Source organism: Ursus americanus, chromosome 5 (assembly GCF_024610735.1).
Source record: "Ursus americanus isolate L20-20 chromosome 5, mUrsAme1.1.p, whole genome shotgun sequence".
Classification (NCBI taxonomy): domain Eukaryota; kingdom Metazoa; phylum Chordata; class Mammalia; order Carnivora; family Ursidae; genus Ursus; species Ursus americanus.
This window is the reverse complement of record NC_142131.1, coordinates 4,474,049-4,489,580: the sequence shown is the minus strand read 5'-3', so window position 1 is coordinate 4,489,580 and position 15,532 is coordinate 4,474,049. Positions and strand designations below refer to the sequence as shown.

The 15,532-nt window shown below is 38.8% G+C and overlaps 2 protein-coding genes across 3 annotated transcripts in view; one reads left to right on the top strand and one right to left on the bottom strand.

Annotated features, from left to right (window-relative positions):
- Window positions 1-15,532, bottom strand: part of FBXL17 (F-box and leucine rich repeat protein 17) — a 484,579-nt gene that overhangs the window by 203,485 nt on the left and 265,562 nt on the right. The window lies entirely within an intron of this gene.
- The window catches only part of LOC123799258 (uncharacterized), a 490,917-nt gene continuing 479,431 nt past the window's right edge, over window positions 4,047-15,532 (top strand). Inside the window, exon 1 of the mRNA XM_087861914.1 lies at window positions 4,047-4,346. Coding sequence (XP_087718040.1) covers window positions 4,047-4,346 — 300 coding nt within the window. The remainder of the gene's footprint in view (window positions 4,347-15,532) is intronic.

The window sequence follows — 15,532 nt, the reverse complement described above, 5'->3', positions numbered from 1 at the left end:
ATAAAAAAGATAATGATCTGGCCTAAGAATTATTTCTGTCTATAGTGACAGAATTTTCTTCTGCCATTAGATGTCTCTAAACAAATGGGCATCCGGAGACAATTCTTAAATTTCAACAGGGACTTGCACTTCCCATTCTGCTAAGAAGAAATCATCCGCTTTGTTAGGAGAGGCAAAATCGGGAATCAGCAGAGTCACATACCAAATGCCCATGTCACAAAACCTTTGCATTTTGAGAAGTTAGGGCCCTGCCTACTAAGACTGCCTCCTCTAAGATAAAAGCCAAGCAACAGTCTCAGGGTCTCCTTATAACCCTATGTTCAGATAGTACTCAAGCTATGCCTGGCAAATAATGTCCAAGTCATTGCCCCAGGCTCTGCTCCATCTGTACCCACCCAACTCCCCTTCCCTTGCTCCCCTCTCTGAGTAACTTTCCACTCTACCTGCTTAAACTCTAGCACTCTTAGGCTATAACTTCATCAAGAGGAAAAAGCTTAAGGTCAACACTCAATTCTAGAGACAGCTTGAGGAAAGAGGTTTCCTGGTAGAACAGATCTCCAATAATGTTACCAGGGGAGAGCCCCAGAGGGTGAGAAAACCTGAAACCAGGAAGCACACAGGCTCAACTCTATTCTACTTCTATCCCTAACATCTGACCTTGGAAAAGATAACTTGATGTCTCAGAGCCAGATATGTATTTACATCTGAGGACACATGTAAAATGAGAAGGGCTATAGAGGATTTCTCAAAGTTCCCTCCGTACCCAAACACTATTTCTACTGCTGACACGTGGAAACAGCAGTGGTTCCATCACGGTCTGTAGGCTCACATCACCCGGTTCGAATCTCACCACGGTCACTTTCTAACAACAGATGTCTAGTTTCTCATTTCTAAAATGGTGATACACTTCATAGCATTGTTATAAAAATTAAATTAGCATTATCAGTAAGTGCCTAGAATAATGCCTGACACACATTAAGTGCTCAATATATGTTAGTTGTTCCTTTACTCTAAAAATTTCCAACCGAAGTGCGCAGGAGCCACCTGACTATACTGGCTGTTTCACAGTAGACAAAATTGCACATGGTAGCAATTTCTTCTACTTACTTCAAGTTTTCTCACTTCTAGTTTTTTTGTTAAATTTTTTTTTTTTTTAAAGATTTTATTTATTTATTCGACAGAGATAGAGACAGCCAGCGAGAGAGGGAACACAAGCAGGGGGAGTGGGAGAGGAAGAAGCAGGCTCATAGCGGAGGAGCCTGATGTGGGGCTCGATCCCATAACGCCGGGATCACGCCCTGAGCTGAAGGCAGACGCTTAACCGCTGTGCCACCCAGGCGCCCCAAATTTTTAAAAGAGATTTTATTAATTTACTTTAGAGAGAGAGCTCACAAGCAAGGGGAGGGTCAGAGAGAGAGGGAGAAGCAGACTCCCCACAGGGCATGGAGCCTGACACGGAGCTTGATCTCACAACCCTGAGATCATGACCTGAGCCAAAACCAAGAGTCCGATGCTTAACCGACTGAGCCACCCAGGCGTCCCTCTTACTTCCAGTTTCAGAAATATTCCTTCATAATCTTCAATGAGCTCTAAGAATAGGAACTGCAATGACAGCCCAGGGTGATCTCTAAATTCCTGTTTGTAAAAACATCAGAATAATAACAATAACGAAAACAAAAAGATTATAATGATAGCATCATTGTTTTGTCTCCAGTCCCTTTCATAAAATTTATTTCCCAACCTTTGATAAACAGATCAGTTTATTTTTGGCCAAAAGTAATAAGAGAGATTGTGGAACAAAAGTGAAAATACTTGAATTCTTGTAATGCCTAGCAGAAAGTAGAGGATCTCAGCAGTATCTGAATAATAAAATTTGTTATTTAAAGAAATATTGCACTTGTCAATCAGCAGTTTGCATTTGTTCAGGAAGGGAACATGGCATATCAGTACTGCTGAAATTTTATGGAAGTAATGCATTAATTTGTGTTTGCCTGTAACTGAAGGTGAAGGGCAGGTAACACAAGGGAAAACAATGGAAAATATAATCCCATAATAATGTTTAAGAAGGTAGAAAATATGAAAAATCTGTAAATGGTTGAAAACATCCACCTAATGACTGTTTTTGGAAGAGGAAAATAAAACAAGAAACACTGGACCCCTCTCCATAGCTTCTCCCTCACCTTCACCTCAGAAAATACACACACACACATATACACAGACACACACACACACTAAGGTAACAGCTATTTTGATCATGCACAGAGGAATAAGCATTTTCCATTCCCTCCCCAGTTCCATAAGTACTCACAAAACATTGTTCTTTAGGATTTTCCCACTTGTGAAACAAAGCATCAGTCTCATAGTTTATGAAACCATTAAACTATAGATAGCTTAAAGCATACTGGAAATATAAATGTTCTCATAAAATAAGATTACACATAAACAAAAATATAGATGGCATAATTGCATCAAACAAAACAGAGACCTGGACCTTGAATCCTGACCAAGCTTCCACAGTTAGGAGACCAGTGCTTAGTACCAGCAGTATGAAGGCTCTAACTGACACTTGGGCTAGGAGAGGGGAGAAAAAAGCAACTTTGGAAATGGAAAATAGTTTCAGACTGATTTTCATAAGAAAGGTGGAAAACTCACTGTTTTTAATCGTTTCTACTTAGCAAAGAATTTATCTTTCATATTCTTATAAAGTGGCTTTCTTCTGTGTTATCAATAAAAACTAACACTGACCTTCCTCCTGGAAGGTTAAACTTCCAGCTTCTGTTTGAAACGCTAGAGTGCCTTTTCTCAGAAGAAATGCTACATATACGTGCCGCAAGCAATGAGAGAATACACCATCGCTCCGACCCTTCATTAGTCAGAGGATCTTGGCAACAGCAATGCTACTTGTATACGGTCTCTGCATGAAAAACTGTTTTCAAAGGTAACCTTGCCAAGGGCTATGTTCTGTCTTGGCAAAAGGAAGCAAACTTTACTTTTCTACCAATCGGTTTGCTCTGCATGAGAAACAGGTGTTAAGGTATGAAACGGGGCTCGGAGCAGTAGCAAAATAAAACTCACCCAAAATAAGTTTCATCTGGAAAAAAACACAACTCAGATAATAAGCCTGCAGGGCCGACATGTTTTTGCAAAATGCAAATCATGAAAACTGGTTAAGGGATTAAATGCTCTTTTGCAAAAATGACCATGGAGATTATAATCATTAATTAAAATCATGTAAATAATTTTCTGAAAGAACTCTCCCTTTTTATCTCATAGGTTTCAAACAGCCTAATGGTAAAAAGGTTTAGTCTCAGAAGACATTCTCTAATTAAAACCAGAAATCTGGTATAATTAATAAGTGTCAGTCTGCAATCTCAACCACTTAGTAAAGGCAGAGAAATCAAATGCCGATGTTTTATAAAAACTCCAATAAAATAGCCAAGAAAATGAAATTTTTATAGAGTCTACTTCCTATCTATACAATAGGTGTCCCAGATGGGACTGGGAACTTGTTAAGTGGATAAATATTTTAACACTTATAATTCCCATATGCCAGTTTTATTCATTTTTTCTTTGCTCTTTGGCCCTAGGAACAGGCCCCAGCTAAGTCAGTCAGTCTTCTCCACGTCTCCCCCACTGGACCACGTCAGGCAGAGTGCTCCTAGGACAGGGCCTGAGCTCTCAGAGCACACAGCAGATGCTCCTTCCCGCTCTGGACAGGGCGGTTTGCAGATGGAGGTCCCCACTCTTTGCTGCTCTGCTACCAGCAGAGGTCAGTCAGGGGAGAAAAGTCTTTGGTATGCTGAAGCTAACCAAGAGAGAATCCCAGAGAATGGAGCTGGAGCTGCTGGATTAAGGGAACTGGGAAGCCCACCTGACCTCTGGGCCTCTCTTTACATGAGCCAATGAAGTCCCTGACACTGACCATTTGACCAAGTGTGAGTGTCTGTTGTTGCTTATAACATAAAGAACTCAAACCTCTGCAAATGTAAACAAAGCATTTGATTCAAATACGTGGGGAACTACGTAATAGTAATGTTAGAGATAAGATGTGCAGCTCAGATCCTCCTTCTAGAAAAGACTTGACGCCAGGTTTGGCGTATGGGCAGCACCAGCCTCAGCTGCTGGCCTCTGCCATAGGGTCGACTATTCCGCAGAGAGCCACCTTGCCCAAGCAGCAGCTTGCAATTGTGGCTGAGCAAGGAGGGGACGGAAAGAACCACCCATTCAGCCCTAAGCAGAACACTTGGGCAGGCAATGCCGGCGACAGAACTCCCTGCAGGGCTGGTCAAGACTTGGCCGTGCCTACATCACAGTCTGAACTTTGCCTCCGCCCAATCCTTCTTTCTGTATGCTTCCTTTCACAGGGGCCGATGCCTAATAAACATCTGAGACCCTGACCTCCATCTCAGTGTCTGCTGCCAAAGGACCCCACGGTGACAGATGCAGTCTCTGTCCAAGTACACGTTATAACACATTATAACAACATAAGAACACAGAAGAAAAACAAATATAGATGGGAAACCATATAAGGAAAATCCTCACCAAAGGCCTATAAGCAAAATGCATAAGATAGATTTTCTTCCGTTCTGTCCCAGCCTTCCCATTTTCCAAACTCTGATAATACAGTTTCCTTCAGCCACCTACAGAAGAAATCTTGGTAAGGGAGGAGGGCATTTTTTAATACATTGAATTAATACAATTAAGTTGGCTAGGAATTGAGGAGGCCTATGAGCAATGTGACATTTCCCATGAGTCGCCAGTTTTGTTTTTTAGTCACTTGGAATGTTGCAACAATAACCTTTTTCTCATTATTATCGTCTTTTATTAAAGGGGATTTGATGTACAATCTAGGTAAGGTTTAAGTAGGTGACGGGAAATAGATGTTTTCAATCAAAATTTGCTGTGAAGCAAATTTCTTTTAAGTGAATCCTATTTTTTCAATTAACTGCCGTTGCAAATTTGGAGATCAATTGAACAATAAAAAGATCATACCTGGGAATGAAGGTTTTCTTTAAAATTAATATGGTTAAAGACATAAATAACTGAAATAACACAACAATTTAGGGATTCTATTCTCATTGCCTCATCAAAACATTTTTTGCTCTAGAAACCAAAGACTTTCACACCACAACCCCACGGACACTCCTCACTCCCTTTCTGTTGACTCACTTATCATTCTCCTGACAATCTTCTTTGACTTCTACCACACAACTCTTGGTTTTACTCTCCCTTGTCTCCCTTCCCTCTATTCTCTTCCATGCAGTCATTAAAAGATCTCCCCTCAAGTTTGGTCTGAGGCCCTTTGCCCTTCTCACTCTGTAAGCGATTTCTGGTATCCACACCAAACCAGGGTTTCTAAAGCAGCACTATCCCCAGGCGACTATCACAGACATACACATAATCCACTCACATGCAGACCACTCACAGAACACTTCAGATAAACGCCTAGAAGCACCTCCAGTTCCACATGTTGAAGACTAAACTCTTGACAGCCCTTCTCCCAGGCTGCCTATCTCAGAGAATGGTACTACTCTTCATCCTGAATGAAAAACCCAAACCAAATAGCCTTAGTGACATGTCCCTCTAGTTCACTATCTCCCTACATCCAAATCCATCATCAAGTCCTGTTGGTTCAGCCTCCAAAATTTTCACAGGATGATAAATTCTTCTCCTTTTTTATTTTTCCAATGACTGAACATGTAAAAGCCACTTTTAGCTCTTGGACCAGTTTCGGCTCACAGGTGGTAAGCTAGATTTGACCTATGGGCCGCAGTCTATTGACGCGGGACTTATAAGACACACTAGGGGGTTCTCAAAACTGCATACCTTACTAAGTTTGTATTACATGAGGGCTTCTTAAGGGTTTTTCAAATGTCTGGTTCTATTTTGTAGGTTGCTAAACATTACCACACACACACACACACACACACACACACACTTTTCTTTGTATGGTAAAAAAAACCAATGAATAAACTTGTGCCACCAAGTTTGTTTTTTGTTCCTATTGGAGGGAGGGCTCTGCTTAAAAGAATCTCTTCTCTTTCCACTGAGATTTAACTGAAGACTATCATAACGTGATAGTAGCAAAGCAAGCCATGAAAACCAAACACAACCTTACCATGTAAAATTACTTCACTGTGTGAGTCAAGATTTTTCTCTGAAATGTGCAACCTGAACAAAATACAAAAAAAATTGAAATCTGAGGCTAATATTGTATTGTAACTGCTACCCAAAGCACAGAATTTAAAACTAATAGTAATAACAAGAGTAATTAACATTTGAGTCCTAGGCCAACCCCTTTGCTACTTATTTAAATTTCTTGGTTCATTTAAATGCCCTTGCTTTTTTAAATAACTTCTTGAGTAAATATGTACATCTGAACTTGCATGAAAAAATTAATAGTACAAAACACCCCACATTTCTGCTTTCTGTGTTGGCATTTTGCGCACAATTTCATTTAGAAAGGAAGTCCGCCTGCCTTTATTTTCCTTTAACAAGCCACCCACTCTGACACTTCACTGCATGTCTTTATTATTTGCTGCTCTGCTGTTTGTTTCATACAAACCTTGCTTCTTCTCGTATCAAGTTGTTCTTGAGGACAGGCAACAGGCCTTATGCTTTTCTCCCACTCTTTATGCTATGTCTCTAATCCTTACCCACAAAACATGTAACCCACACACTCCCCTAAAGCAGGGCTTAGCACCCAGCAGGGCCCCAAGAAATGGACTACTGCTTATAGATGCGAATTTTTAATCAATCTGTGAATTCCTTAAATGTACATTTTGCTTAAATGCATTTCAGTTAAACTGAGGTACATCTAAGAATTCTCGTAAATTTTTAATAAACTCTAATCCTTACATTATATTATTGATCAGAAGAATATGTGGGTAGCAAAATAAAATATTTAGTTTTAGTAACAGCAGAAAAATCTATAGAACTTGTTTTCTTTAGTTAATTTATGTGTCAAACTCTTCTGTCCAGAAAACACAATATCCTTCCCATGTTTATATTATGGCATTAGCTTTGGCACCATCCTGCAATCTGCTAGGCTGAGAAAAATTGTGGCTTTGGACACAATTAGCTCCATATATTCCTTTACATACTAAAACTTATTTGAATGTGCCAATAAAAATGGATCAGTGTCTTTTTTTGCGATGAAAGATCACAGAACGTCTCTGCAAAGCCCCAACTTGTACACTTGGACCAGTCGATAGCTGGACTTTTCCTAATGACTCTCATGTGCCAGAGAAAGGTATTCACAATGACAGTAGCTAAATGAGACCAACAGTTGGCCTTGAAAAACTAGAGGGTGAGGCTGGAGGTGAGTGGGTCTGTATTTAAATAAATATGAAATTTACAGAATTTGGAGTTGTTTTCTTTTCATTGCCAAGAAACATTTAAAGGTCTCATTAAAGGCTTTCCCTAAATGAGTACACAAACAGGTCTTTTCAATTACATACCTGAGGGAGGAATGTTTCCCAAAGGGAAGAAAATGAAAACAAGCAGTAAGCACTGGATTTGTACATACTGTTAAGATGTATTACATATTTTAGAAAATTTGATTATTTTTCCTTTGTTTTAAAGAAAGAAAAGACTATGAATTGAGGAACTAATTAGAGTATGCTCTCTTCAATTCCCCAAACAAATAAGTATATAATCAATCTGTGAGATAATTATGAGGAGAATCAGCAATGGAGAGGGGGAAAAAACATTTCTAAACCATTTACTTTGACAAATGATAAAACATTTAATAATTTTTAACCTGACACACACAGACCTCTTCACACACCCTCCTCACTGTTACCATGTCTCATGCACACTTACAAGAATCCTTCTAGGGAGAGTCATTTAAAATTCAGTTTTTATAATGTGTTAAAAGTGGTAAATATTTCCCCATTGAAAAAGATCCCTTTTTTCTGTATTTTACATGCCATAATCAACTTTTATGATAATACTCTCACTAAAAATCTTAATCTACTTTGAAAAATAAAAGACAGTAGCTCAGCACAGATCATTCTCTTCCTTCCCCTGGAACTACTGCCCCCTTGAGTTTTATAGGAAAACTCAGTCCTGCACCACGCCCCACAGCGTTCTGTCAGTAATTTACTAGGGGAAAGCAAAACTTTATGAGGATGCAAAGCTGTATCCACTGATGTGGAGCATTAAAATGATTACTAAAATGATTACTAAAGAAGATTTCCTTTGACTTTCTAATAAGGAACTCATCTTGAAATGTATCCAAAAGCTGAAAAGGCAATTTACGCTGCCAGATATTCCCTAGGGGTCACCAATGAAAAAATATTATATCACACCGTGTTTAGCATCTTAGCGTCTTAGAATAATTTCCTTTACTCCCCATTCAAGTTCACAATCCCACACTGACAGTTTTTAACATACTCTGATTTGGTAATTTTAGTGCATTTATATTTGCAATGATTATATGCAGACCTGAGACTTAAGTGGGTGGATCTGTCTAAGGGTAAGGACAATAGAATAAGATTTAAAATCTTTAACTCAGTAGGGTGTCTATGTTTTATTCTAATGCCTAACTTTATTTCAAGATGTAATGTAAATGTATGATAATGTGGAAAGAAACGAGCACGATTTGTAACAAATCGAAGCCATCAGGTACTTAGAAAGCCACAGGTTCATGGATGCTGGAGCCAGACCACATCTGCATGCACTATAATCCTTAATTTTGGATGTCCATATTCCCCTCTGTAGCTCCTCGATCACTCAGTGTGCCAAACAGCAGCATAGAGTCGATGTGCTCTCTGCACGTAGTACGCTCTCTGGAAGCCGCGCGATCAAGAGCCTTGGGCTCATACACGTAAGACCATTACCAGAACGCAGATAAAAACACAATCGGTGGCACTTGCAGCATGTGCTTTTTCAGTCATTATTTTGTGCAAATTAAGCTCCCGGCGACCAGTTAGTTCATCAAGAAGCAAGGGCAAACCACGAGGGAAAAGCTTTACTGCACAAACAAGTTACGAAATCATCTTTCTGATAAAACGGTTAAAATTAATTACGTATCTCTGTGTATCTTATATCCAGAAACTTGTCCACACCCTCGTAAACTCAGTGGTCCTGAGAGAAGCAACTATTTTACGCTCGCGCTTCCATGATACAAACGCCAGCAGGACAAGCGTAAACAGTTATGTGTGATTTGGAGAAAAATCTAAGAAACCTCTCCCTGCTCACTCATTCTCCTGCTCTCCTTGATCTTTAAAGAATACCAAAACTATTTCTAAACTCCGTTTTGCACATTCATGTGAACAATAAAATTTAGAAGTTTCTCATTCACGTATAAAAATGGGTCTTGGGGTGAAATAACACAAACAAAAGCTCCTCCTGCTTTATGAAAGCAAGATCGTTCTGGGATTGGAAATACATGTCTTTCAAAATCTGGTCGGGCGTTCATATTCCGGTCTGAAGATGTGAAGATGTTACTGTTCTAAACCATTTCTGGGGACTAATTATTACATGATTTGCTACGGTTAGGAACCTATGGAAATGGAAGCAAAAATGAAAATGACTTTAAAAGCTTACATTTGGAAAGGCTCACACCAAAATCGATAGAAACAAAGGTATGGCTAAGTAAATCAGTGAGTGACCTCTTATGAAAAATCAACCGAAGGTTCATCTTGGCCCACCTATTTCTTATGCATTTTATCGGAGCATTTCTTTCTCTCTCTCTTTTTTTTTTTAAGATTTTATTTATTTATTTGACAGAGATAAAGACAGCCAGCAAGAGAGGGAACACAAGCAGGGGGAGTGGGAGAGGAAGAAGCAGGCGCCTAGCAGAGGAGCCTGATGTGGGGCTCGATCCCATAACGCCGGGATCACACCCTGAGCCGAAGGCAGACGCTTAACAACCGCGCCACCCAGGCGCCCCTGTCTGAGCATTTCAAAATTGATAGGGAAGCAATGCTACCACTCATCACAGGGAGGAAAAAAGCTTGCTTTTCTGGCCAAATCTGTTAGGTGATTATATTCAGCTTTTCTATTTTATATGTAAGTGAGCCCTTATAGAAAGCAAGTGTGTTATTTATGACATTCATTTAAAAATCATAACATGTTGTATCTTTACACTTGGGGGACAGGAGAACATGTATTTTTCTTCCTATTAATAGTATTTTACATGTGCTCAGAATCCTACTTTTTATCTCTAAGCAACTTTTATAAATACCATCAGAGGGCAAAGTTGTTTACCTATAGTATGAAAATGAAGAAAGAATGGGGAACAGAAATCAGTGGAAACCTCAGATGTTATCTCACTTAATATGTGGTATTTGTTTAACCTTTACCATACCGTTAGAAAGAAGAGGGGATGGTATTTATGCCCATTATGTGGGAAAACTCAAGCTATGTAAAATTTAAATATGTTATTTTAGTAAGCTATTAACAAAGAAATTAGAGAGCAGAAGTCTCTTCCTGCCTTAACCCTAGATGCTATATAGAAAAAATCAACTGGGTAGCTGCTCACATTAACAAAATGCTATAGCATCCAGCCGACTTGATAACTTCCTGACAAATGAGACCCTTTTCCTGTTACTTCAACAAATCTTAATAATATATGTTGTGTTAGGAACATATTATATGTTGGGAATTTTTATGTATCATTTATCACTGCTAATATTAAGCCAGAGGTAATAAATGGCAAATGTAGTTACATTTTATTCACAATAAGGGCTGATGTGATGATAAATGGCATCATTCATAGAGTTTTCACCTTTAAGTCAGATGTCAGAACAAAATGACACAAATTCAATTGTTTGAAAAGAACTAGGGAATTTTATGAAGAGAACTGTCTTTTTAGAAATAAGAAAAACTGATAAATCAATATCCTAGACAGGTAAAATCAATGCTGAACATGGACATGCTGTCTATGCCAAAACATAACTTTAAAAAATATAGATAAAATTGTTTTTTTAAAGTTTAAAACCCTAAAGAGCTGAAAATGTTCTGGGTCTGTTTAAACAGCATGATTACCCTATCAATCTAGGTATCTTCCTCAATATGGACTCAGTGTCCTAAAACTGTTAGGCTTGTTAGCAATATCATAAAGTTAAGGAGTCCCAAGAATGTGATCGATTACCTCAATGCGAAATATCCTATCTGATTTTGCTTTTAAATGTCAGTCATCCTTTTGTATAGGTACTGAAGTAACAATTTATTTAGGCATGGAGATCCCACACATGAAACACTAGCAAAGTGATTTTTCAGCTCGGGAAGAAGCCATTAATTCAATATCGATAACATTGCTCCTGTGCAAATGGAAAATACAGTGCTTTTCAGACACGAGCAGGAACAGCATTTAATTTAGACAGTTAACCCACACAGAACAACCATAGTGTTACAAGACCCATTATTTCCAGAATGTCTGCGATGGCAGTCCAGAATTAACACCAAAGTTGTGGGCATTGTCCCAAAAGAGCACCAGAAAATGTGCTGATGTTACCCTGAAGGGAGAGAACATGACCGACAGCATGGGGGAGTGGAGTGGAAGACAGAGGAGGAGACGGCAGTTAAGCTTGCTTTCATTCACATATGGCCCAGATTTGGACCTTAGATTACCCAGAAGTAACCTCTGGAAGAACAAGAGTTTAGCATCAAGCAGACAAAAAGGCAACGAGATAAGTTTCCCTTATTTTGGGCCTGGCGGCTTAGGCAGCACCTACAATGTACCAGGATGGCCAGTCAGTATGAAAGGATCAGGAAATAAGGAGCTGTCTGAACAACCAGAAGGCAGTAGAAGTTTTGGGTGAGAGGGCAGGCCCTACAGCAATGGCTGGAAGGCCAAGAGAAGCAAGCCAAACGTAAGTATCCTGCTTTGAATTTTGCACTGGAAGTTACAGAGCCCTGTCAGTATAAGAGAAAGCAAGCCAGCTTACAATATATTATTGAACGAGGGACTGGTGCGGATTCAATGCACTTCTGTGGAACATTTTAACCGGTCCACTGATTGGTCAAGTAAAATCAAAGTACACATATCATTTGGATAAAACCCTACCACTATGAAAGTGAGGGAGAGCCTTAAGATTTTAGTTTTTAACACAAAGAACTAAGCAACCCACCTTTGCATGACTGCCCCTTTGTGACATTAAAGATTTAAAGATTAAATCTGCATAGGTGCCCCTCCTTCACCACCCAACATTTCTCCCCATCACATCATGCTACTCTAATTCCCCGAATAACATTTTACACTCTCTGATAGGTTTCTTACTTATTTATCTACCCACAACCCCTAAAACAAAAGCTTCGTGAAAGCAGGAAATCTGCCTGTCTTATTCACCACTGGATCTCCTATACACTCAGTAAACTTTTAGTAGGAACTAAATACAAATAAGTTGAATGAACAAATGGACAACTGTACAGTCAGATGAATAAACACATAGTTACTTCAGTAGATCCTCAATAGATACTTGATGATTGATTGTACTCTTTAAAGACCAGAAATTTAATCCAGACTGCCAAGTACTACAGACATTTTCAATATCATAAAGTCCACAGTGATATTACAGATGCATTTTTTAAGAAATTAAGGCTTCAATCTCTGAGCATTTGACTGCTGTCCATCTTAATTTGGAGTTAATTTGCCACAGAAACCACTCTTTTTTTTTTTTTTAAATCTCTCTTGTACAAAATGTTACCAAACATTCCAAACCGAAAAGAACAGTAACTTTTTTTATATAGAGGGAATAAACGACTGTAAACATGAATACATGAGGGATGTAGCATTATTCAGAGAACAGAGGACCCGTTACCTAGACTCTTAAAATACTTTACTCAGGCAAACACAAAGAGCAGCACCAGATCAGAGCCATCGAAGCCTCATCGTGCTTACCTGAGAGGCACCGGCATCTCCCTGACGTTTCCTTTGCCTCTGACACCAAATTAACAGCCCCCCTGGAGTAAAGTTTTCACACTGGGAATTCACCAAAATATGCTTATTCTCCAAGTAGACAACACTATAAACCTAGTCTTAAAAACTGAACTCCAGGGGGTGCGTGGGTGGCTCAGTTGCTTAAGCATCTGCCTTCAGCTCAGGTCATGATCCCAGGTCCCTGCTCAGCAGGGAAGCCTGCTTCTCCTTCTCCCACTCCCGCTGCTTGTGTTCTCTCTCTCTGTGTCAAACAAATAAAATCTTAAAACAAAAAACAAAAAACAACCGGACTCTACTGTAGTTGATTAGTGGTCAAACTAAGCCAAACAAAATTGATGTGATTATATAGACATCAACATTCTTATCAGTTACTTTTGGCACCTAGACCATCTTTTATTCTCTTTACTGAGACTCTGTTACCAAAACTTTTCCATGTCCACAACCTTATAAGTCATAACCATAAAAATGCACCATTTTCTTAATTACCTTATGGAGAGCAGATTATGCCTGGTATGGGTTTACTGCTTGTATTACAATATAATAGTGTCTTAGAAGATTATTCATCGTGCAGAACCTAAATTAGAGACTAATCGAACTATCCTAATTATGTCAAGGACCCTTGCATTTCAGTTAAGACTATTTATAACATGATTTTTATATCCATATCTACCACTAGCCTTCTAAATACAATCACTGAAGGAAAAATTACTTATATATCATAAAGTTATTTGCATATCATAAAACTTTTTAAGTTTTTAAAATTATCTTAGATTTTTTTATTTCTTTAGCAAGAAGACATTTCATTCTATGAAACCATTCTGAACCACGAGAAATTATTTCTTAACTTTTTATTATGAAAAATCTCAAATATGTAGAAAAGTAGAGGAAATAGTATAGAGAACATTCATGTATGAATGACCACCAGGTCAACACTGACCAGGTCGATAATGACCAACTCACGGCCAATCTTATGTCATTTATACGCTGACCTACTTGTCCCCAACTCCCCTCTCCACTTCAGATTGTTTTTTAAACATCTGAGAAACTGTTCTTATATTTGTAAGTATTTAAAAAATATTTCTAATAGATCCTCAGATTTTTAATATTTACATAACGCAGCTTTTCGATGCTTTTATTTAGCTGCTTATATCCCACTAGGAGCCTGGTTTTGTAACAGAGAACTAAAATATGCTTGAAAAGGACTTCTTAGGAGGCTCTTCGTGATAATTTACAAAATCAGAACCAGTTTTAAAACAGCTAAGATAGTTTCTATTCCTGCCTTCTTCAGGTACTTTCTGGCAGGCTCTGATTATAGAATTTTTGTTCTGTTTCTTAGAATAAAAGTTAGAATGGAAAAGCAAGTTGTAATGTCATAGTTTTAATCCATCGCCAGGGCTTAATTTGTCTTCCTTTCTTTGCTTTCAAGGCGAAAATATTCAGAAGATCAATTCATTCTTAGAATTTGGATGTACTGAGACAAATTTAGACATTTCACTACAAATACAGACGGAACTGTAAACATAAAAGATCAGAACATCAGAAATCCCATAGCAAAAATCTGTGGTAAATTACCACGGCTTTCAGACGGAAGACATTTTATGGAGGAGAAAACAGTGAATGTCTACACTGCTCTCTCTTTTAAAGAGTTTGTTCTGCAAGTCTTTGATGTGAATTTCGGAGAGCTATCAGATAAAAGGGTTGGGCTATGTCATTTTTACACCAGCCGCTTGTTTCTGGGCATGCAAGGAAGAGAGGCATTCAAGAACCTCTTCAGAACTTCGCTTTCAAAGTTTAATTATGAATGGAATAGCGTAGCAGGAAGACAGAAATTCAATGTGTGTACATAGACCTCTGTCCACAGGCCAGGATTTTATTTCCAAAGGACACAAGGCCTTCTCATCAAACAATGCTATGGTTAGCTCATCATACCGACACAGGGCTTGTGCCAGGACATTTAAGCCTTTCGATGTTCCACTATTCATTACTCCCTGATGCTTGCCAAGGACCAGACTGAGCCCATTCAGTATAAAGTTAGCGCTGGGCCCAATCAAAAGAGTTGAAGGAAAACATGAACAAGTGTTTTGTATGCAGAATCCAGCCGCTGGCAGTGTCTATTAATGCAACACTGTTCCCAGCTAATTCTCATTTAGAAAATGGCTTTTGAACTAAATTGAGTTACCTCTCTGCTGTATTTTAACGCTGACTGGCACAAGGAGAAAATAGTTATAATTAGTCATGTGAAAATATATTTTGTAATAGTGATTTTCCAAGCCATCTTCTCCCACTCTTGCAGAGTCACTTGGGCAGGGTAACTGGACAACGAGTACCAACTTCTAATCATCACCTACACTAATCTGTTGTTTTTATTTTAACTAACAAAAATTTTCAAAAACACTAAGAATATAGAGTGGAATGTACAAAGGATGCCACTTCAGTTGGGAGAAATGCTAAAGATATACTTGCAAAGATTTCAAAATAGACCTCACAGAAGCAAAAAGCTCTTGAGAAAATGGCGTGTTTGCCTGAGACCTGTGTGAACCGGTTCGCCGGCTCCCAGGATAGTGAGCTCCTGAGCAGCTGGGGCTCAAATGAGAGGAGGTGGATCAGGTTAGCAGCTCGACCTCAAGGAATGAGGATTAAACA